Here is a 23,137-nt window from a genome sequence, read left to right on the forward strand (position 1 = left end):
TACATGCAGAATCACAACATGGCTTGACCCTTGCATAGAACATCACAACACCACCGCCATGACCAGACGGACAGCACCCGCTAGAGCCAAACCTGATCCGAGCACCACCGGCCATCTCCGTATGTTCTCTGAAACGTCGAAGATGCGGGGCGGATGCTATCCGAACAGCCACCAAATCATCTTCCCCTTGGTAGATTCATCAGTCATGGACCTGAGGTAACCGAGACAACGCCATCGAAGAACATGTGTGTAAAGTATCCCTTCCCGTAGTGGACAATACAACCAATACGGCGCCCCGAGTGCTCTGAGTCGCTGATGCTGAAAAGGCCTGGTACTGAGTCTGACTGCTGCAAGCCTCCCGGCAACCCCTAATATCCTTCCAGTTGTCCAAGGGCAGGTGGAATTGTCCCGTTTCTTGAATACGAATGTTTTCACTGAACAACTATTACGAGTCGGGTGTCTGGCTGTCAATCGCTTCTACCCCACGACAGCCCTGGAGGCTTTGCGCCACTGCTCTACTCGAGGTTTGATGGCACTTGTTGTTCCCGGGATCCGCGGCAGCACTCAGCCTTTGGACAATATTGAGCAAGCCCACGCTTGAAACAGCTAGTCTTCATAGCAACGTCCACTACTGTCACCGTGATAAAGAACTCTCTCAGCCAAACCACATCGAAGCCTGCATCCGTAACATCTTTGCGTTTGCATCACAGACATCAGTCACATCCTCTCTTGTTGCTTACCAAGGTCAAGACACAGTAAGGGCTGTAGTACCGGCGGCATGGACCGTACCAAAGCTTTTTCCCAGCCGCGGGGCCTCGCCACGACCAACGGCATCTTCCCTCCCAACGAAGCTCCTACTTGGTCTTGCAGAATCTCCAAGCTGCAACCCGAGAAGGAATTCTTGGAGGATGGTCTCGCCAACTGTGTTACATACCTACAAGTTCTGCGCAAGAAGCAGGCTCGAACCGAACAGCGATTGGTCACCGATCCTTTATTATCCAGGAAAAAGAGGAAGAAGATCGAACAGGGCAAACGCGAACTGGAGAGAGAGATCAAGCACCGAGAGCGAGACGAGCAGGCTTTCCTGAACAACCTCCAGGCGTGCAAAGCAAACCTCTACGTCGCCGAAACCATCTCGATGCCATCTACAGCCATCTCATCGACAATCTCGGACATTGCCTCCCTCTCGACGCAATGCTCATACCCAGCCGACGTGCAAACCGACTTCACCGAGATGAGCTGGAATGGCTGGACGGACGACACGGTACTCTCACCCTTTGAAAAAGAGAGCAATAGCCCCTTGGTCGCAGAGGATGTCGCTCCGGACGAGTGTTCAGAGATTGGCGACATTGGCAAGACGAAACTGGAGGGCTTTGAGCAATCTCTTGCTGTTCTGCCATTCGAGCATGTCGAGTCCAGACGGCAGGTGTTGCCTAACACACAGAAGCATGCCTCGTTGAGGGCCGAGGCTGCAGTCTTCCAGCCTCAGCATATACACCCAGGTCAACACGATGCTATCGATCAACAACTAAGCCAACTCCATCTCTCTTCCATGATGGCAGTCACTGCTCTGAAGATAAGGGCGCTGGAGCTCCTGGAGAGACGTCTTGTTAGTGACGCGGGCATTGTTCCAGTACGACGGCGAAGCTCACTTGCGGATATTGACGAAGAGCCTGAGATGCAGGCAGGAGCCAACTGCACAGCGCAGCAAAAGCCAAGCAAGTTCACTGTAGCCAGAAATCTCAGGATTAGGACAAGCTCTCTTTGACGAGAGAACACGGTGGCATGTCAGGCAGATGTCCCATAACACCCCACAGCACTTGGTCGCATTGGTAGAATCCCGCTCTCATTGGCGCGTTTGCGTGTTCTCGATCCCGCACTCTTCCATGTCGTTCGATCGCTCTCGATGACACCTTGTTCAAGTTTCAGAGAGGCGGCAGCCAGCGTTGGCGAGCGGACGGGCGGGCAAACACTGTCCAAGGAAGATGCATTGTTTACTCGTTCAGATGCCAAATGGCAAGAAGCTACATGCTGCTGCAACGTTAGTGTTGAAAATGTACATTTTGATTCTTCCACATGTCAGATGGCCTCGGCCCATCGCTGCCGTTTTAGGTGAAGCGGATTGCCCCACACTGTGCCGTCATAACAGCACACACCCGTGTTTGCGCGCCTTGCAGCCAGGCGAACGACCACTCTCCTCGCCTACACGTTCAACATCCGCACGCTAGCTGGAGTTCAACACTCTGTGCATTACTGGATCCGCACCGAAGACGCGCGATTTTCCCTTTGTCCAGGAAGAGACGGAGCCTCGAGCCGCGCTGCTTGGCCCCAACCAGGACCTCCACCTCCATCCCGGCACTTCATACAGCAGACCACTGCGCAGTGCCTGCATAGCGTCGCGGCAAGCTCGCGTCGAAGCCGTCCCTGCAATATAACCGGCGACCCCCTCACCCAGCTCGCGCCCGAAGACTCGACGCCTTTTTTCAATTGCCTCGTCTCATCCAACATGGCCGATGTTAGCAATGGATCCAAGGAGGACGACAGCCAGCTACGCGAGCGGCCGTCGGCTAAGCCACTGCATCTCAACAACGCAGACGATGCTAAGCAAAGGGTTCTCGAGCTGAATGGCCGAGAAGATAAGAAGCATAAAGATGACAACAAGAAGCGAACATATGGAAGGACGCCAGACGGCACAGGTATGTCTCCTCGGGTGCTGTGCCCAGGCAAGAACGAGTATCACGCATGCATGGCGCATCCGCTCCGACTCTGAGCCGCTGACACTGACACTGCGCCTGTAGTCTTCGTCGTTCCACAAACTCACGACATGGTCTCACAGCTACTCTCGCCCTCGCAGCCCAAGAACCTGTCGGATATAGCAGTCCTCGCCGTGCTTGCTGCCATGATCTTGACCTTCGTCGTACTGCCCAAAAGCGCCCGCATACCTGTATTCGCAATCGTCTTCCTCTTCTGGCGCGCCTGTTATAATGCCGGCATTGGCTGGTTGCTCGACGGCCAGTCTAAGCACAACCGTCTCGTCCTGTGGGCGAAACAAAGCCACATCTTCGAGAAGCCTGAATCAGGCAACAACCCACGTCCCGCGCTGTACAAGCTTCTGAAGCGGGAATTAGAGACCAAGATCCCAAACGACTACAAGTTTGAAGAGGCGCCGCTCGAGTACAACACGTGGCTCGTGTTCAGGCGCGTCGTAGACCTCATACTCATGTGTGATTTTGTGTCGTACTGCCTTTTCGCCCTCGCCTGCTTCAACCGCCCCCAGGAGAGTTTTTTCCTGTGGCTCCTGCGATGGACGACGGGTATTGTCTTATTTCTTTTCAACCTCTGGGTCAAGCTAGACGCTCACAGAGTTGTAAAGGACTTTGCTTGGTAACCACCTTACTTGCACAGCACCTTGGAACCATGGCTCACCATTCTTAGGTATTGGGGCGATTTCTTCTTTCTCATCGACCAAAGCTTGACATTTGATGGCGTCTTTGAGATGGCACCGCAGTAAGAGGCCCCATGACGATTCTGGTTGAACAAGACACTAACGCGCCACCCCTCACCCAAAGCCCAATGTACTCGATAGGCTATGCTGGGTATTATGGTATTGCCCTCATGATGGCAAGCTACAAAGTCCTAGCAATCTCCATCATCGCCCATGCAGCCCAATTTGCCTTCCTGTCGATAGTAGAGGAGCCTCACATAAATCGTTTGTACAATCCTCCGCCGCCCCGCCGTACGCACCATAATTCTACGGATCTTGCCACAGAAGACCGACCCAAAACTAGCCAGTCTGATGTCGCCTTCTCCGAGCCAGTCTACGATCCCACCAAGCACCAACCTGCCCAAACGCACCACATTGTAGGGCCTCTTAACACGGATTTCCACCGATCCATTGATCTTACGGTAGTATTGCTTTCGTTCTACATGTTTTGCTTGGCGACACTGACCCCCAATACGTGGCCGGTACGAACGTTCCTCTTCATCAACGCATTCGCTTGGCGGCTTTGGTACGCATTGGGATTGGGCTATATCCTGGATCGTCAGTCCAAGAAGAAAAACTGGACTAAACACTTCATCAAGTACGGCGACACCAAGGAGGAAGCTTGGCGTCAATGGAAATCCCTGTACCACATGAGTACAACCATGAGCCATGCAAGCTTCGTCGCTGTGGCGTGGAAGATGTACAGTCTTCCATCAGACGGTCTGAATGGTCTGACTCTCTTTCGCCACGTTCTTGGTGCAGGTTTGATTGTACTTCAGCTCTGGGTTGCCATGAGCATCTACGAGTCACTTGGCGAGTTTGGATGGTTTTGTGGAGACTTCTTCTACGATCCACCCTCGAAGTCATTGACTTACTCCGGCATCTATCGCTTCTTGAACAATCCTGAGCGAGTTCTTGGATTAGCCGGTGTCTGGGGCGTAGCGCTCATCACCTGGAGCCCGGCGATCTTCTACCTTGCCACGACCGCACACGTTCTCAATCTCGTGTTTCTTCAGTTCGTCGAGAAGCCTCATGTAATCAAGGTGAGTGCAGAATGACTTGGAGTAGCTTGGCGACTATAGGCACCTGTCCAGATTGTTTCAACGTCTGGAAGTCGCCGACATGTCGAATTTGCCACATCTGTCTATTCAAGCCTTACTGACTGTAACATGTGTAGTTGTATGGTCAAAACCTACGCGAGATGTCTGGTGTCAGCAAAACCGTACGTCAAGCACTACCAGACCCGGTTCGCCAATGGCAATCAGCAGCCGATGAGTATCTCAACTCTACCATGGAGTTCATTGAAAACTTCCTGGATAGCGCAAGACCGAAAGTGGCTGCCAAGGTCGATGCCTTTGTCAAGGACATTACGAGTCTTTTCAAGTCCTACCCAACGCGCATCCCTGTCACTAGTCGTTCGTCGGAGCCATCTGGTCTTGATTCCAGACAGTACAAGCTTGAGATTGAAGGTACCCGCTCACCGCCAACGGTTGAGCAGCAAAAGAACGGTGGTCGAGAAGGAGAACTCGCGCGAACCCCAGCGGTCCGTACAAATGACTTCCAGACACTCATTCTCGAATACGGTGCGCCGATCAGAGTCCGTTGGCAAGCACCCCTCAACCACAGCAAGAAAGACTGGATCGGCTTGTACATGGTTGCCGACAACCAATCTCGGGACGTTACACGCATCAGCTCGAACGGGCGATGGGTAGCCACGAATCCAGATGTTTTTGACTCGGCTCGAGCTGACGATGGCATTCTTGTCTCTGATAAACTTGTGCCTGCCAATGCAGACGACGAAGAATCGTCTGATTGCTACACTGGTGAGGTTGAGTTCCGCGGAGATAAGCTCTGGTGGACTACTGGTGTGTTTGAGTTCCGCTATCACCACGGCGGTCGGCATCACGTCATGGCGCTCTCGCAAGCTTTTGAGATTCGGATTCCAAGGTTCGACGAGGATGATGTGGAGGTGGATGCCAATGGCACGATCCAACGTGCGGTTGAAGAAGCCCTGCTACCCATTGTCCAGAACTGCTTCGACCACGACCCTGAAATCGCCCCATCTACTCCCGAGGAACCCTTTGGCAGCCTAGTAGAGAGAGACGGAAAGTTTGCGAGACGAGTAGTATTCGCCGTCCACCAAATGTACGTCTCCTCGCTTGGTGTATCCCTTGTAGAGATTACTGACAACGTCTAGGTTTGGCATCGAGTTTGCTCCCGAAGTAGTTCAGGCGGATGGTACGGTCAGTCGACTTGCTTGGCGCATTCTGAATGCTAAGAAAGTCTTGGTGAGCCACTCACTCGTGAACACAAGGGGCCTGGGTCACTAATGGTATTGGTAGGCCCCTTACAGCATGTCGTCGGCTACCCATGGCCGGAACACGCCAGCAATAGGCTGAGGATAGGTTGGACGGTACCACCGCCGCTATCACCGGCTCATACAGAAAGAAGCATGGTTGGTTCTTTGTCTTTGGGTGAGGCCGGGCTTGGGCATCGCCCTGATGAGCAAGGCTTCTAGAGGACGGGCTCGTGTGTCTGGTGAACAGCGGGTAGGTTCCTACGTGCGAGCCGTTGATGTCTCCAGCGGAGCTTGTCAAGACTAGACGGGTAGATGTGTGGTAAGCTTGGCGCAGACAGGTGACAATATGCGTCTCTGTGTGTGTGTGTGTGTGTGTGTGTGTTATTGATTGTATATGCACGAGGAGTTGGAGGGGGGCTGTGCATAGACACAACGTACTGGTGTAGAGTACCAGAGTAGTATGGACATAAAAGCAATACGTTGGTTTGGATGATACTGCACCCGTGGACGTGATGTCGATTGAGCCTAGACCACGGACAAGCACTTGTACAGTAGATAAGATGCGGGGCAGGGTCACAGGTGTTTCGTGTTCACGGTACTCTTTGCCCGGTTTGGGCTCGTGGCTTGTGGCGACCGAGATGCGGAGGTTATGTTATCAGATGGGGATGGCGACGCGATCAACGTGATTCGCGGCAGCTCGTTTAACCTCGGTCTGGGCCGTGAGAGCATCTTCTGGAAGCTATCGCGCCTCCTCCGCCGGACTCGTCGGCATCGCATTATAATCCTCTCTACCATAACACGACGGGGAAGCTGCAGCAGACTGGCGTGCTTTCACTCTCCGACTGCATCGTTGTTGTTGTTGTTGTCGTACTACCTCCCTATTCTACGCTGCACGTGTTGTAACCTTCCATCACTCCTCGGGTGTCCGCACCTTCCGCATCCCAGCGGGCCCGCACGTCACCACGCGACATTGCGCCCCTTTGATTCCAACGTTCCTTGCATCAACCCAGCAACGCATTGTTAGCACCTCATGATGGGCAAAGGCTCTTCCAAGACTAGCACAAAGGTGCTGCCACTCATCCCGCTCGCCTCGCCCCTCGCCGTGCTCCCGGGCACAACACTCAAGATCCCCATCACCAACCGTTCCGATGTCGCCGCCATCCTCGCCAAGATCTACAGCATCAGTCCCACTGCGAAGCCCGACGCGGCTATTACAGTCGCCTGTGTGCCGCTCAATTCCAACACGCTCGGCCCGGACGGCCAGCTGTTGATTGACGACGGACGCCAGGGGGACAAGCCCGTGTACGAGAGCGACCCGATACAGGCGACCAAAAAGGACATTTTCGGGTATGCCTGTGTCGCCAAGGTCAGCGGCGTGCAGGGCAGACGGCAGGGCGAGCTTAGTCTGATTGTCGAGGGCCTGGAGAGAGTGCAGGTCGTCGATGTTGTGCAGGAGAGACCCTACTTTGAGGGAGAGCTGATGGCCGTCGACGAATACATTGACATTGCGAGTGAAGATCTCCTGAATCAGTTCAACCTCCTCAAGCAGCTGTCGCGCGAGCTGCTCGCCCTCGTCCGCCTCTCTGCCATCCTCCCGCGCACACCACAAGTCACGCTCTCGCCCATCGTCGCCCGGAGGCTCGAAATGTACATTACACGAAAGGACTTGTCCGAGGCTGGCGCGCTGGCCGACTTCATGGCGAATGTCGTCGAGACCACACACGAGGAGACGCTGCGCGTGCTGGCAGCTGTAGATGTCAAGGAGAGAGTTGACAGGGTCATCGAGATCCTCCAGCGCCAAATCAGCAGCATTCAGGGCAGCACACGCATGACAGTCACTACAACACAAACACAGGGCGGCAGCTTGGACATGGACACACTGCGCCGGCTGCAGCAAGAAGCCCTGGCAAGGAGGGGCAAGATGGGAGGCGGCCTGCCCCCTGGTTTCCCTGCCGGTTTCCCGGGTGGTGGCCAACAACAGGCAGGCGAAGAAGAACCAAACGAGATTGACGAGCTGAAGAAGAGGCTACAAGACGCCAAGCTATCTCCAGACGCCGACAAGGTGGCTCAGCGCGAGCTAGCAAGATTGCAGAAGATGAACCCAGCACAAGCAGAATACCAGGTCTGCAGGAACTACCTCGAGAACCTGGCCGAGATACCATGGACCAAGACGACGGTCGATCAGCTCGACGGACAAACACTGGTCAGGGCGAAGAAGCAGCTCGACGACGACCATTACGGTCTCGACAAGATCAAAAAGCGACTATTGGAGTACCTGGCTGTCCTCAAGCTCAAAGAGCAGGCGAATAGGACCATTGACGATCAGATTCGCGCCCTCGCCGAGACACCTGAGGGAGAGGACGAGGCCAAGGACCAGGACACTGAAGACAAGGTTGCAAAGGAGCCTTCAGAAGCTGGGCAGCGGCTGTTGGAGAAGAAGCGCATGGTTGACAAGTCTCCAATCCTGCTGCTTGTCGGACCGCCCGGAACAGGAAAGACTTCGCTGGCCAAGTCAGTTGCTACTGCGCTTGGCCGCAAGTTCCACCGAATATCACTCGGTGGAGTGCGCGATGAGGCAGAGATTCGCGGTCATCGTAGAACCTATGTCGCTGCCATGCCCGGCCTCATCGTCAACGGACTCAAGAAGGTTGGCGTCGCGAACCCAGTCTTCTTGCTCGACGAAATCGACAAGCTGGGCATGTCGAACCACAATGGCGACCCCGGCGCAGCCATGCTCGAGGTACTCGATCCAGAGCAGAACCACACTTTCACAGACCACTACGTCAACATCCCCATCGACCTCTCCAAGGTCCTCTTCATCGCGACCGCAAACTCGCTCGACACCATTCCGCCGCCGCTCCTCGACCGTATGGAGACTATCCAGCTCTCGGGCTACACCACGCTTGAGAAGAGGCACATCGCTTCAAAACACCTGATTCCCAAGCAAATTACGAGCAATGGCCTCCGTAATGAGGACGTCAAAATACCCACGGACGTGCTTGACAAGATCATCACATCCTACACACGCGAATCCGGTGTCCGGAATCTCGAACGCGAGATTGGCTCCGTCTGCCGCTCCAAGGCCGTCGAGTATGCCACGGCCAAAGACACAAACACACTGGCGGCCTACTCTCCTGTCGTCACTCTAGAAGACCTTGACAGTACGCTCGGCATCGAGAAGTTTGCCGAAGAGCTCACCGAGCAGTCCTCGCGGCCAGGTGTTATCACAGGCTTGGTTGCATATAGCACCGGCGGCCAAGGCTCCATTCTCTTCATTGAGATTGCAGACATGCCCGGCTCCGGCCGCGTCCAGCTGACAGGCAAACTGGGCGACGTACTCAAGGAGAGTGTAGAGGTGGCATTGACATGGGTCAAGGCTCATGCTTTCGACCTCGGTCTGAGTGCAAGCCACGACGAAGATATCATGAAGACGCGTAGCATCCACGTGCACTGTCCGTCTGGTGCTATTCCCAAGGATGGACCTAGTGCCGGTCTTGCTCACACCATTGGACTCATCTCTCTCTTCTCAAACCAGCCTGTGCCGCCTACACTCGCCATGACTGGTGAGATCTCGCTGCGTGGCAAGGTCTTGCCCGTGGGCGGTATCAAGGAGAAGTTGATTGGTGCGTTGAGAGCTGGCGTCGAGCGAGTCCTCTTGCCCGAGGGCAATAGGAAGGATGCTAGGGACCTACCGTTGGAAGTCACACAGGGTCTCAAGATTGAGTTTGTCGGCCACATTTGGGAGGCGCTGGGCAAAGTGTGGCCTGAGAGGTGGGAGGGCGAAGATGGTAGGCGGGGATGGGAGAGTAGGTTGTAGATTGTAGATTGCAAATTGGTAACGAGTGATGGGTCTTGTGCGGGCTTTGGGGGAGGAGTTGGCTTGGGGCTTTGTATTTAGCGTTGCATTCGTTACTGTTGATTTGAATATTGCCAGCATCGGTGCTCATCTCTCCAAGTACATTCTCGCCTTGTTGATTTGGGAATGTGTTGTGTTATCTTGTGTCACTGTGCGTTCATATTCACGATGTTCCTTTTCAGCTTCTTCCCTCGACGAGAGTTGCATTCCATATGCCAATGAGAGAAAGTCGATGTCACGAAACAAAGAAAAGGCTGTGCGAATGTGTAAAACGCACTCAAACGTTTAGTGGAGACTAGGTTGTATGCAGTTTCATGTAAAGAGTAGAGTATCTAAAGATCAGCAGACGCGGCAGTTGTCTCTACAAATGTTGACTATACGCAGCAGACGCAATCCGAATCTGACATGACGAAATGGACTTTGGCACAGCCATTGCGGCTGTTGTCAATTTCCGAGATATTGGCCAAGCCCTATACATAGTCCGTAACGTATGTTGTCTAGCCGAGACTAGTCGATCAAAACACTTTCCCTCTAGATGCCCAAGCAGAGAAAAGAAACGGACCGTTCTACCATTGTACGACCCGCTCGTACACAGCAAGAACAGTGAGCACCGAGCACGCGTCACCTTTGCGGCAGCCTCGGACTCCAGGACCTATCTTTTTGGGAAGGAGCAATGGACAATCCTACCATGTCAGCCATGTCAGCTTCCAAAAAAGTGACAGCGACAATCAAACGCAGTAACCCGAACCGCCGGGAAAAGAGTGGAGAGACGGAATCCGCGGAGGCGGCGGATGAGGACTGAGCTCTGGACGCAACGCACGCACAGGCCCGACAAGACCCCAGCCCCTAAAACTGATTCCCACAACAGTGTTCTGGCCAAGAAAACTGACTCAAACTTCGGAGCCGAAGGGCCATCTCCACCAGGGGTGTTGGGTGGCGTTTCAGGGACTGTAGGATACTGGGTAACGAATGTTAAGGATCAAACGATGGATTCAAAGGGATGCTGTTCGATGCACGCTGTGGGTCAATGGCATACTTTTGTGGACATTCGACGCGAGATTGAGAGAGTGCGTTTTCTGGACGCATGGGATTTGGCAGGCCAATGCGTGACAGCTGATAGTAGTAGTGAATCGAGCCGCCAAAAGCATCTAGTGTAAAATGCTAGTGCAATGAGGGCGGCACGATGCCATGGGCAGTTGTTGAAAGATGACCTCTCCTCTTTGTCTCCAGGGTAATGCAGTATACTGTAGGTTTCTGTGCTATCCATGCACTTCAACTGAACCTGGTGATGGCCTGCCTGCCAGACCAAAGGTTAATCTCTCGATACGCCTACATGTGCTGCAATTTCGGCTGCGAGCATCCAGACGCCATGCGGTTTGGACAACGTCGCATTGGTATGTCGCAGTGGTCAAGGTTTAGTACGCGTCGCGAAAGGGCCGACGTATCTTAATACTGGGATTCCGCGATCGATAAGGTAGCCGCACTGCCCAACGGCGGCGTTCCGCGGCGGTGATGCCGGGTCGGCGAACGGAAGTTGCCGGTGAGAGCTTGCGCCGTACACGCCCAGTGCAAGCAGAACAACACCAGGTCGCGCAGTCGTTCGTTGTTCGTCGTTCGTCGTTGCTGGCGAGTCCCAGAAGCCAGCGACGAGGTAGAGTTTAGAGTTTGACATGGCTGCTAATAAAAAGCTTGCTGACGGTGCCGACTGATCAAGCGGAGTAGGTAAAAGAAGGAGGGGCGTTGTCCCCACCCCGTCCAGGTCATCGGGCACACCAGGATTACATACGCAAGTTTCCCCGCCGGTGAATCGCGTCGCGGAAGCATGACTGACGGCCGGCGCATATGGAGACTGATCGTTGTCAGGCTCAACATGGCATTCCAACTGTCCGCCAAAAGCCCCGAACCAGCCCATGGGTAGAGCTGCATACGTGCCCAAGAACCCACCAGCGGCGAGATGCTCGGTGCCACCCAGGATCTCGTTGCGGCGTCGATGACATCGTTGCTCGGCCTTCGTCCATGCCACAGCAGAAGCGTCGATGCATGCCAGCGTCAGCGAGCCGACTATCTACAAGTGCATTGCCCATGGCAGCGTACTAGGCCGACTACTGTGCTGAAGGTGCTGCGCTGTGTCTCTTGGCCGCAGGCGCGTGTGCGACGTAACCGATGAGGCGACGTGATGGGATGGAGCATGGATTTGCTGAGTCGCTGCGGTGCAGACAAATGCAATATATAGCTATCGCGGACAGCCGCTCATTTGCTGGATAAACAAGCTTGGGGCAACGTGTCCGTTCTGCCTGACGCCGCACACCAGGTGGGAAGCTTGTCTCGACAGTACTGCAAGTACTGAAAGTACTGGACGTAGATTGCATGTTCCAGCGTCAAGGTGTGGCTGCCATGTCGGACGCAATGGGTGGTTTCAGAGGCTCTCGAGCCCTGTCGAAGCTTGGTGGAGAGAAGGCCCCAGGATGCGGGCAAAAAGTTCCGCGGAGCGGCCAATGGACTTGTTCGGTATTGGTGGCCGCTGGGCTGGCAAGCTCAAGTGATGGGTGCCCAGAAGGGCCAACAGCTCCGCCGCGATCCCGCAGCAGACGTCGAGCCGTCGACACCAAACAGCGACGCTGGCTCGGTTGCAGCCAGAATGCATGCAGCCGTCGTCCTCGGTGGGCTGCTGCTCCCCGTGCACAACCTGAGCGCTCCTGTGTGCGAGCTGCCATTCGTCTTCCCCGGGCACTTTTGCCAGCCATAAAAGTCCTTCGCCGTAGTCAGCCGTAGCATACCATTCCCACTGCCCTGCCTCATGCTCTTGTCCGCCTTTGCGACCAACGGGCCGCGCTGTCTTTCTTAGCGACGCTTGTGAGTAGTTCGGGGTCCATTCCAGCCCACTGGGAAGCCCAGCCATGGTCTGATACAAAGCCCTCTCGCTGCACATATATACATAACTTGTCGCCGCCACCCTTTGTCACATCGCCTTATCGCCAGGGCCCGCTGCGCAGCTTGAACACACGGCTAGTTCGACCTGTGCGCCTTTTCCCTCCTCTCCCCAGGGCAATCCTCGGGTGTCGGATAGATTACAGTTTACCAAAGCTTCGGTGTCCCGCAAAGTTCCAGTGGCCAGACTCCAGGGATTTTTAGTTGAGCTGCATGCACGTCTGACGACGTTCAACGGCGCGACCTCCGCACCGGATCATATATTCTTGGGTCCACTCCAACTCTATTCATAAGTTAGCAGTGTTCCTTTGTTGTTCTGGGATTTTGTGGATGCATGCTTCGCGACTGCCATCATGACGACACCAACCGATCCTGGAACGCCGGACAAGGGCAAGAATGTAGAGCGTGGTACCCTGGGCAAATATGTGAAGAGAATGAGCACTGTATTCAAGAGGGAGAAGTCGAACAAAAGCGTGCCGACCGTAGCGCCTGAAGCGTCTTCCGCTTCCCAGGCCGGGCCACAACAGCAGCCGGTGGTCAAGGATGTCGTCAAAGAGGACAAAGCGAAACCCGATGTTGTGCCTGCCACGTGAGTATTTGACATCTAGCATTACTCTAGATTCGCATACTAATCCTCTAGACCCATCGCTCCTGTCGTATCAGCACCATCAAGTCCTACCACCAAAGAACTGGATCGCAACGCCATGCAGCAGGAGAGAGCTCGTGCTCTCTTCGCAAAGTACGGCCTCACGCTAGAATCGCACGAGTGGATCGCCGCGCCAGCCCCCAAGCCTACCGTGCAGCGAGTCGAGAAGTCGATCCGTATGCGTGTCCACCGTAGCTGCCATCGCTGCGGAACTCTTTACGGCGCCGACAAGGTGTGCTTGCAATGCGAGCACAAGCGATGCAAGAAATGTCCGCGGTATCCAAAGAAGAAGACGCCCGAGGAGAAGCAGGCTGAGAAGGAGGGCATGGAGCAGCCGAAACGAAAGAGAATGCTCACCATCCGGACGCGAGGCGGAGACGAACTCGTATATCAGCCCGCAAGGCAGCGAATCCGACGTACCTGCCACGTATGCGACAAACTCTTCAATCCTGCAACGGCAACCGTCTGCGATCAATGTCAGCATGTCCGCTGTACCAAATGTCCACGTGAGCCGGCCAAGCTCAACAAGTGGCCCAACGGGTATCCAGGGGATGCGGAGCCCGACAGCGAGACTGAGGTGGAGAAGCAGCTTGACAAGTTCAGACGGACATGGAGGAAGCCGAGGCAACGGGTGCGCTGGCAGTGCGAGAGGTGTAATGGTCTCTTTCAGAACAACTCGCCGCAATGTCCTGGGTGCGGGCATGAGAGATGCGACAAGTGTACAAGATCACCGTGAGTAGTTTTATGATGGAACCTTGCAGATGTGCATTGCTAATAATCATTTTAGTGTCAGGAAGCCTGAAAAGGGAGAGCGTTTTGATGCTCAAGTTGTTGCGGCTGTAGAAGCCAAGCTGCGAGCCATGGATGTCGATGATGACTCGCCGTCTTCCGCAGCTGAGGCTACGTGAATGCAACGTTGAGCGCCTTTGAAATCTTTTACTACTATAATCGTCATGACCTTGATTGCTCTTCCTTTGAAACACCTTTGCTGGGTTCTTTCTCCTGTTTTAGTACTTTGCTCAACGGTGACGATAGCAGTGATTGACAGTTCATGTAGAACGTATCCCATGTTTCCACAGCCTACACTCCGTTGGCCGCCGAGTACGCTCAAACCACTGTGCGACCAAGAACTCTAGTTCTCGCCGAGCTGGTAAGCCACAGATTACGGCACCACGCAGTCATCATCGCAGTGTCGTACACCCCCCACTTCTCGTCATCCTTTTCACCGTCCACCCCCACAGTTTGCAAACTCTCTGCCAATGTCTCTTCCAATGCAATGCAGTGTAACGTCTGCATCTGCCTCCCTGTAAACCAAGCTAGCTGCCGTCTGGAGCTCACGCGAGGTGGCGTTTTCCAGCGTGCAATGTGGGGTCTTCATGTCATGCCTGTGAAACGATAGGGCGGATGCCAGATGGGCTGTTGGGACTTGCAAGGCTGCGATGTTACTTTGAAATGCTGTGTCCATGTCTGGGTCGAGTAGTGGTGTGTGAAAAGTGCGTGGTGGTTGATATTAACAAGCATTCGGCGAGTAATGTATCCCGACAGTACTGAGACGTGCTGCCTGTGTGATCAGAGCTTTTGTACCACCCTTGGGCTCTATGCTGCATATTCTGACATGTAAGTTGCTACCAGTCCTTCACACGGTCTACCTTGGCTTCCGCGGAACATAGTCCTCTTGACGGTAGTCGATATGTAAACATTTGACAGTAGAAACAGCAAGGTTTTGACAAAACCTCGTCGGCGGCTAAAAGGAACATGTGGTGCGATTAAGAGTCTGCATTCATTGGTTGGCCACTCTCACCACTGTTGTATAACTCGCGAAGTTGATCTATGTCGGTGAATGCTAAAGCCCTAGCCAGTGTCTGTGGCCGATAGAATCATCGTCCTAGGGGATGCTAAGGCCTCCCAAGCATGCTTCGGTGGAGGCAGTCATGGTGGTGGCGGCGCGAAAGAACCGCTCTGACGCCAGGCCTGCATTGGGAGATGCAGAGGCGATTCTACACAATCCGGGCTGATGATGCATGCGTACCTTGAATGGGAGTGGTCGCGTGACGATTGAATTTCCAGTGACGTACGTCTGTGCGGAACATCAAACAGCTCCGCCCCGCCTCTTCATATACAAGGCAGTAGCCTTCACCTCCATAGTCCTCGTCTCCTCTCGCCGCACATACTCGACAAAAAACAACCCGCATCTTATCACTCGACCAACCTCGACACCACGCAATACCGCCATCATGATGAACTTTGTGCTCTCCCTGCTCCTCCAGCTGTCCATGTTCATGCTCGCCGAGGCAGCTCCCATTACGGTACAGTCAGCTAAGCCGTGGCAAGCTGGCACTGGCGGTGGCATCATTGGATTCATCGTCCTTGTTCTCGACATCATCGCCTGGAGTAAGTCGCAACCAACGTCCCAGACGCGACGCGACGCGACGACGCGACGTCCATCGCGCTTCGTTCATGGCTAACACGTGCTGCAGTCGAGATTTTCAAGTCCAACCGTCCCGTCCCCAACAAGGTGCTTTGGGCACTCGTCGTCTTCCTCTTCCCCGTCGTCGGCATGATCATCTACTACCTCTTCTCCAACCGCCAAGCCCACAACACGTACGAGCCCATCCCCGCTTGAACGACAATTTGCACGCATCCGACACGCTACGCGCCCAAGCTACAAACACGGGCCCTTGCAAAACGATAGACATGTTTTTACGAGTGCGCACATATCGGCGCGATGAGTTGGTGGAGGATATAGGGTCTATTACTTGGACTTGGCCAAAGGGGTTTCGCGTCTCATACCCTTTGATATAATAATCAATTAACCTGATGAGCATCTACCTGCACCCTTTCTTTCCTTATACTCTTCAAGTTGTAGCTGACAAATGACGTATCGGATCCCACGTACCATCGCTCCCATACCATCTGCTGTTCTGGAGCATAGACTAATAACCGTCTCCATCTTTACCAAGCAGATCCGCCGCAGTACCGACTTAGACTTTCCCCAGCATACCCTCCGCAGTCGCCAATTTGGCAGACAATGCGATCAGCCCACCCATCAAGCTCATCACACCGCTAAAGATAGACACCTCCTTGAAGCCGCCGTACCTATCGATCAATGCGCCGTTGATGGGGGGACCGATGAGAACAGCAAACGCCGCAACACCCATGCCCATGCCCATATATGTCCCAAGGTTCCTCGGATCTTTGGTGCACTTGGAAATAGCTGCTGAGCCAGCAGAGATGATGGTGCCCGATACGAAACCGAATACGACAGAGTAGACGATGATACCAGCGTTGGTCCTTGGCTCGTTTATGCAAAACACCATGATGCTAGTGCTAATGCCCGCAAACGTGAACATGTTCATCCCACCGAGCTTATCTGCTAGTATCCCTGGGATAACCCGGCCGAATGTCGAAGATCCGTTAATCATGGCGAGAAGGTAGGATGCCAGTAGCGGACTCATTCCCCGGCTGACAGCATAGACCGGGAGATAGAAGACGGGTATCCACATGCCCATCATCATGAAGAATAGTCCCGCAACGAGCCGCACGTACCGCTTGGTCTTCCATGCTTCTCCCATGAACATTGTCGTCTTGCGGGGCGGAACACGCGGTTTAATGACGAAGCACGCAAACATCATAAAGGGAAGCATGATAAAGGCGACGATGCGAATGGACCAGCCAAAGGATAGAGAAGAGCTGTTGAGCAGTTTTGACAAGACGATGGGAAATATGACACCGCCGACCGAAGACCCAGACGCCACGATTCCAAGGGCAGCAGCGCGCTGCTTGTCGAAATAATGGCCCATTACTGCAAATGCCGGGAATTGGAGGAAAGCCACGCTGGAGCCCATGAGGATAGACTGCGCCAGGAAAAATTGGTAGTACTCGCTGCACAAAGAGACCATCATCAATCCAAAGACGTAGGTGAGTGTTGCGGGCCGCATCATCTATTCACCCAATTAGTACATTGTCAGCCTCGTGGGACTAAGGTATACGAACCCAAACTCCGTAACGGTCAAACATCGGTCCTCCAATAGCACCTCCTGCAAATTGGATGAAGCTTGATAAGCTACCTATCCACGCAATCTGATCCATGCTACGGTCTTTCAATTGGTGGGTGGAGTAGTATTGCTGAAGTACCCCGAAGCAAGATGTGAAGCCGAGACAGCAGAAGAAGATGCAGAAGCCGCCAAAGGCGTTGAGCCAGGCTGTTAGACCGCCGTCGGGAGCAGGGCCTAGAGCTGCGATTTCGGCGTTGGTTGCTGCTTCACTGTTGTCGTGAACTGACTCATGAGATACCTTTTCGACATCGTAGGAGGGGTTTGAAGGCGAGATGGTGCCTGAGATGACGTTTGGAATTGTGGTTTGTGTCGACATGGTGGACTTGTACTCGAAGATCTGGGATGAAGCTGTTTTGTTCAATGCGTTTGATAGCGAAATTGATTAAAGTTACACTGTCCATCTCGATGGGGTATATATATGACTTGGCCAGCTGTTATACCGTCATGGCAAGGAGGTTCTCGGGGTCGGTATTCATCTCAGTCGGAGATAAGAAAGCATGCTCATAGGTCCATATCCCCGCAAATGCAGCTATATCCGACTTTTAGATCATGCCGCCGACATTTATTCCCGCTCCGTTTACTCTTATACTCAGCTTCATCCATAATCCTGACCCTCAGTCACCGAACAAACAGGCATCACTGAGAATGACCGACTTCAGTCGCAGACGCAAGAGACTTGTTATGTGAGTTGATTTGGCAGCCCCGCCACTATGACCGAAGCTAATACATCCAGCTCTTGCACATTGTGCCGCAGAAGAAAGATACGATGCGATCGAGAGACGCCATGCAATAACTGTCAGAGAAGGAAGACTGGGTCTTGTGTCTATGAAAGTGAAGTACCAGACAAGAGGCCAGCGACGGTGCCCACTGCACCCATACAACCACGCAACAGTAACTCAACGTTCATTGGCGCACCTAGTATACCTTCGATTGCGTCAACCGCGATACCCAACGCAGGCAGTAGTCGATCCTCGTTCGAACTAGATGCTATGAGAGCTCGTATTGCGGAGCTGGAAGACAGGCTGTCACGAGCGGAAAGCACTACTAGCTCTAACTTCTCCCCATCAGCTTCCACCCCTATGTCGACTCATACTGTGCGTACTGTCAGCAGCTTCGCCTGTACAATCGACGTCCTCCAGGATACTCGGATGCGCGGTGGTGCAACAATTTCCCGAGGCATTGCGCACAAGAACCGGATTTTTGGCCAGAGCCACTGGATGAATGGGTTCGTAATGTACCGCGATATCTTTGAGATGATGGAGCCTCATCTCCGCATGCAATCATCCAACGTAGTACCCAGCATGCAGCGAGCCAAGTCCCTAGCCCGAATGGTAAAGTCACACCGCTCTCCATCTTGGCCTACTCCTCCAACGCGGAACCTTCCCCCGAGGCACGTCTGTGACGATCTGGTTGCCGGCTACCTCCGCACCATGGAGACAATGTATCGCGTGCTACACATCCCAAGCTTCAAGCGCATGTATGAACACATGTGGGCAAGCGATCTAGAGCCTAACATGGCATTCATGATGATGCTCAAACTGGTCCTGGCTATTGGTGCGATGATCTACGATGACGAAGTATCCATGCGAGCCGAAGCGGTGCGATGGGTCTTCGAGGCTCAAACCTGGTTATCATCGCCCTTCTTCAAATCGCAACTTGGCGTTCAATATCTCCAGATCAGCATCCTTCTTCTCCTTGCAAGAGAGCTTGTCGATGTAGGCTCTGAATTTGTATGGATATCCGCAGGAGCAGTGTTTCGAGCAGCAGTATACGTTGGCCTACACAAAGACCCGTCCCAACTGCCGAGAACAACGGCCCTTGAAACCGAGATGCGCCGCCGGATATGGAATACGATTCTTGAACTGTCGCTCCAGATGAGTATGGAATCAGGTGGACCGCCATTCTTCTCATTGGACGACTACAACACAGCGCCTCCAAGCAACTTTGATGATGAGCAGCTTCTAAGCGCAGAGCCTGTTGCAAGAGCTGATGACGTCTATACGCATACATCCATCTCTATAGCTCTGCGAAAAATCCTTCCAGCTCGTCTGGCAGTCCTCAAATTTCTGAACGACATTAATTCAACCGGAACGTATGAGGAGACGCTTCGCATTGACTTGGACCTGAGAACAGCACATAAGCTCTTACGTCGCACCGTTCAAGCATACACCACCTCTACCACCTCGTGTCCATCGCAATTTACACTGCAAGCTGTCGAGTTCGTCCTGCAGCGCTACATTACCTGTTTGCATCTTCCATTCTTCGCCTCCGCCCTCCAGAATCCGGTGTACGCCTATTCGAGGAAAGCCACCGTCGACTCATCGCTCAAGATCTGGAGCATGGCGTGCCTGAATTCAGGTGGAAACTCGGTTCCTTCGAGTGAGACGGAGCTAGCGCGCATGTGCCGATGCACAGCGGGTTTCTTCCGAATGTACGCCTTCCACGGAGCAACGTTCTTGGCCAACGAACTACGGATGCGGATACAAGAAGATGAGGACGACCTACATGCGTTACCGCTACCTCTACAAAACATTACTGCAGATGCTGCGAATTGGTATCTCCAATGCATACAAGCAGGCGAAACAGGTATCAAGGGCTACCTTCTCTTGCGCCTCATTGGCGTTTGGATCGACGCGACAAAACGTAACGTGAGCCGGTCGGATTTGTCTGCACTACTCGTGGGAGCGTCAGAACAAGCTGTCGAGAATTGCATCCCGATCTTGGAGGCCCTAGCTGGTAGTCAAGAGCCGTCTGCTGGTACTGCCGGCATGGGCGGAATCGGTATTGATGATTTTGACTTCCATTTATCCCCCGAGTTCACGGAGGACTGGGATTTGCTCATGTCAGGCACTTTCAATATGGATGACATGGGGACTTTCGACGCGTTTTTGTCGTGATAGTGAAGCTCGAAATAAGATCGTGAAGATACTCAGCGGGAACCGGCGTATGTCGGATCACGAGAGCTGAAGAGGCAGCCACGCTCTGATCAAGTAGCTGTCGTTTCGCACGTTGACAGCGGCTGTCAGAAGGTCGACAGAAGAGGCTAAAGGAGGAGAATTCGGGGGTTCGCTAGACGCCTAATGCATGAAATGCCCCATGCGCGGATGACGATCTTCCCGCGTCAGAATCGCTCCCCAATCATCTCATCATCACGCCGCACTTCTTTCCACAGCCGCATCTTCCATCACGACGACAAAATCCATCGGAGTGACGCCCCAGAGTTCCTCTGTTAGCGACTGGTGCTTACACTGATGATGATATTTCGGCGCGATCCGTTAATACTACACGAGGCACCCTAGCGCCTACTAGGGGCGCTTAAGAGCCTCCATGTAACCTGACACACGATGGGCCTCATAACCACCCCTTATCCGGCAATCTACGTCGCAGTGCAGTATGAATGACAACCATCATCGTTCTTGCGGCCTCATATATCACGTCGAAGTGGCCTGATTTTTTGGTTCCCTTGTCGCCTTTCTTCCTATCCCGAACTTTTGGTATACCTCAGGCAGTGGAACCAAACCTCAGCAACAACGGTCTTTCTTTTCTCTTCGTTCGTCTATACATTCACTTCTTGAGGCGTGCCGGTCACCGAAACCTTTCTAATAATATCATATTTTCCCTTGCCTTTCCCTGTCGATCCATTTCCCAAGGACAAACCCAAAGACATCGACGACGTCATGCATTCCTCACTGCTCGCAAACATCTTCATCGTCCTCTCCATCTTCCATCTGATAGCCGCTGGTCCGAACCCTGTCCCTGTTCGTCCCGGCAGCCTTCTCAACACCAAACTCGACGTCCGCCAAGTCTCCGTTACGCCTTCGCAAGCTGATCTGTGTCTCGACTATGAACGCACAGCGAACATGTCGACCGTCGGCGCCAACGGCTCCTACCGTACTGTCGTGATGCAAAAGGCCAACGTCGGTACCCTGACCAGTGCACGCATGATGGATGCTGCTATCGCGAAGCTACCTGCCCTCACGGCCGATGCGGATCTGAATCTGAGGTGTGGAAACTGGACGGAGATTGCGCTAGTTGAGGCAGAGAAGAACTACACACAGGGCATCGTGGCACAATTTACAACTGAGGGTTTGCCTGTTGGCATCTATGCTGGCCCAGAAGTTTTAGTCGTTGTGGGTGTTGTTGCTGTGATTTTCTCAGTCGTGTGGGTGTTTCCCGGTTAAGTCTCAGTAAAGAACTTGAAGCATAATGTAGGAGGCTGGACCAAGTGGAGAGGAGGGTGGTGGAAGGTGCATTGGCCTGTGCACTCATGAGGACGCCCAAGACCAGAGTCAATATACCCAAATTTCAATGCTCCAATGAACCATTAAATTGGAATTAACATGGAAATTCGTTTCACGGGTGGTGCAAGTGGTGATGAGATGTAGAAACAAATGTATAGAAGCAATGCAAGTATATTCACGAAATAAAGTATGTACAAAACCAAACGAGCGGCTGCTTCAGCTCTCTTCGCTCATACTAATGAGTTCTTATCACCACCATTCATTGTTGCTTAGAAGGTGACGACACCGACACCAGCGCTCTTCTGGACGATGGCGCAAACACTGGCCGCAGGGTCAACAGTGTACTTGTAGCTGGGCGCGAAAGAACCCTGCTTGGTGATCTGAGTAGGGCTGTTGGTGAAGATGTTGTTCTTCTCGATGGCGAAACCCTCCTCGTCAGAGTCCAAGTTGGTGACAACAGCCTTGTCGACACCGGTGAAAGAGTTGGACTCGACAAGGACTTGAGCACCCATGCGCGAGTTGACACCAGAGATACCGCCCTCGTAGCAGGAGCTGTAGATGTGTCCGGTGCCGAAACGGATCGAAGGAAGACGCGAGTTCACGCCAATGAAGGAGTTGTGGTGGTAGGTGACGTGAAGCTTGCCCTTGTCCTTGGCCCCGTTGCTGTCAGAGTGGCCGACAAGAGAACCCTTCCACTTCTGGGTGTTAGCATTGGCCATTTTATAAGCGTGGTTTACGGTGCAGACTTACGTGGTCGTGGAACTTGTTCCAGGAGAAGGTGAGCATATCGGCTCCAGACTTGGCGTCAAGCAGGCCATCGTAGGTGTCCTTGTCGCCAGTGATACCAACACTGGAGAAGTCGTTGTGGTCAACCCAAACATTGGTCGAGCCCTCAATGTCGATGAGATCCTTGCCCTTGGGGGCGCGGTAGAACTTGATGTTCCTGACAATGATGTTGGACGTCTTGAAGATCTGGAGACCAGTGTCTGAAAGACCAGCATCCTTGCCGACACCGAGGATAGAGGTGCCAGCGGTACCGACGCGGACGACGCCGCAGCCGGAGATCGTACCCTTGATCTTGATCACTCCGCCAGCTTTGGCCGCAGCAGTCAGCTGAGCGCAGGAGGTGACGGTGGTGCCTGCACCGCTTCCTCCTCCGGTGGTGCCTGCGGCGAATCCAACAAGCTCGTCAACAGCTGCAGCGCGCTTCTCCATGGGTGCGCCATAGACAGTTGATGCAGCGGTGATGGCCGCGGTGGCAATCTCGAAGAAACGCATCTTGATGTAGTTGTGAGGTTGGTTAAGTGAAAAGCAGAAGAGAACGTGTTGGTTTCAAGAAAGGTAAAAGAATGAACAGAGATCGACTCTGAAGTAATGAACGAAGGTGATGGATGGCGAAATAGGCAGTGGTATCGAGGGTGTCTTTATACTGGAAGACCTAGGCTGAAGGATCTAGGCTGCTGGGATCTGTGCATGCTCCATGATCGCCAACTTGGTCGCCCTTAATACTACGAGTCGGGGACTCAACTCGAGAATGTACTATGTGGAGTTTCTCCGCGAATATATGACTCTTGCCTTAGCCACCACAAGGCTACAAGCAAGAGTTTGTGTTCCACCAAAGGCATTAG

The 23,137-nt window shown here is 53.5% G+C and overlaps 9 protein-coding genes across 9 annotated transcripts; 7 read left to right on the forward strand and 2 right to left on the reverse strand.

Moving 5' to 3' along the window:
* Window positions 1-778: 778 nt before the first annotated feature.
* ACET3X_003007 (uncharacterized protein) lies at window positions 779-1,768 on the forward strand (the record flags this gene model as incomplete). Its single annotated transcript, XM_069449812.1, has 1 exon — window positions 779-1,768. One exon carries the CDS (start codon window positions 779-781, stop codon window positions 1,766-1,768), a length of 990 nt encoding a protein of 329 aa, XP_069309554.1.
* A 738-nt stretch (window positions 1,769-2,506) lies between these two features.
* Window positions 2,507-5,883, forward strand: ACET3X_003008 (uncharacterized protein; the record flags this gene model as incomplete). Its single annotated transcript, XM_069449813.1, has 8 exons — window positions 2,507-2,696; window positions 2,799-3,384; window positions 3,436-3,507; window positions 3,570-4,269; window positions 4,303-4,527; window positions 4,662-5,629; window positions 5,682-5,772; window positions 5,827-5,883. The coding sequence occupies 8 exons, from the start codon at window positions 2,507-2,509 to the stop codon at window positions 5,881-5,883; spliced, it is 2,889 nt and encodes a 962-aa protein (XP_069309555.1).
* Window positions 5,884-6,543: 660 nt separating this feature from the next.
* Window positions 6,544-9,722, forward strand: ACET3X_003009 (uncharacterized protein). Its single transcript, XM_069449814.1, has one exon. It carries the CDS (start codon window positions 6,814-6,816, stop codon window positions 9,598-9,600), a length of 2,787 nt encoding a protein of 928 aa, XP_069309556.1. The 5' UTR covers window positions 6,544-6,813; the 3' UTR covers window positions 9,601-9,722.
* A 3,198-nt stretch (window positions 9,723-12,920) lies between these two features.
* ACET3X_003010 (uncharacterized protein) lies at window positions 12,921-14,121 on the forward strand (the record flags this gene model as incomplete). Its single annotated transcript, XM_069449815.1, has 3 exons — window positions 12,921-13,156; window positions 13,208-13,945; window positions 14,001-14,121. The coding sequence occupies 3 exons, from the start codon at window positions 12,921-12,923 to the stop codon at window positions 14,119-14,121; spliced, it is 1,095 nt and encodes a 364-aa protein (XP_069309557.1).
* Window positions 14,122-15,447: 1,326 nt separating this feature from the next.
* On the forward strand, window positions 15,448-15,836 carry ACET3X_003011 (uncharacterized protein; the record flags this gene model as incomplete). The annotated part of the gene is made up of 2 exons (XM_069449816.1): window positions 15,448-15,604; window positions 15,691-15,836. 2 exons carry the CDS (start codon window positions 15,448-15,450, stop codon window positions 15,834-15,836), a joined length of 303 nt encoding a protein of 100 aa, XP_069309558.1.
* Window positions 15,837-16,194: 358 nt separating this feature from the next.
* ACET3X_003012 (uncharacterized protein) lies at window positions 16,195-17,584 on the reverse strand (the record flags this gene model as incomplete). Its single annotated transcript, XM_069449819.1, has 2 exons — window positions 16,195-17,154; window positions 17,207-17,584. 2 exons carry the CDS (start codon window positions 17,582-17,584, stop codon window positions 16,195-16,197), a joined length of 1,338 nt encoding a protein of 445 aa, XP_069309559.1.
* A 985-nt stretch (window positions 17,585-18,569) lies between these two features.
* Window positions 18,570-20,165, forward strand: ACET3X_003013 (uncharacterized protein; the record flags this gene model as incomplete). Its single annotated transcript, XM_069449820.1, has 1 exon — window positions 18,570-20,165. The coding sequence occupies one exon, from the start codon at window positions 18,570-18,572 to the stop codon at window positions 20,163-20,165; it is 1,596 nt and encodes a 531-aa protein (XP_069309560.1).
* A 780-nt stretch (window positions 20,166-20,945) lies between these two features.
* On the forward strand, window positions 20,946-21,449 carry ACET3X_003014 (uncharacterized protein; the record flags this gene model as incomplete). Its single annotated transcript, XM_069449821.1, has 1 exon — window positions 20,946-21,449. The coding sequence occupies one exon, from the start codon at window positions 20,946-20,948 to the stop codon at window positions 21,447-21,449; it is 504 nt and encodes a 167-aa protein (XP_069309561.1).
* Window positions 21,450-21,778: 329 nt separating this feature from the next.
* On the reverse strand, window positions 21,779-22,787 carry ACET3X_003015 (uncharacterized protein; the record flags this gene model as incomplete). The annotated part of the gene is made up of 2 exons (XM_069449822.1): window positions 21,779-22,204; window positions 22,260-22,787. 2 exons carry the CDS (start codon window positions 22,785-22,787, stop codon window positions 21,779-21,781), a joined length of 954 nt encoding a protein of 317 aa, XP_069309562.1.
* Window positions 22,788-23,137: the final 350 nt, after the last annotated feature.

Source organism: Alternaria dauci, chromosome 2 (genome assembly GCF_042100115.1).
Source record: "Alternaria dauci strain A2016 chromosome 2, whole genome shotgun sequence".
Taxonomy (NCBI): domain Eukaryota; kingdom Fungi; phylum Ascomycota; class Dothideomycetes; order Pleosporales; family Pleosporaceae; genus Alternaria; species Alternaria dauci.

Excerpts from the sequence above, each read along its gene's own strand:
- ACET3X_003009 (XM_069449814.1), top strand. The coding sequence starts at position 6,814 with ATGATGGGCAAAGGCTCTTCCAAGACTAGCACAAAGGTGCTGCCACTC.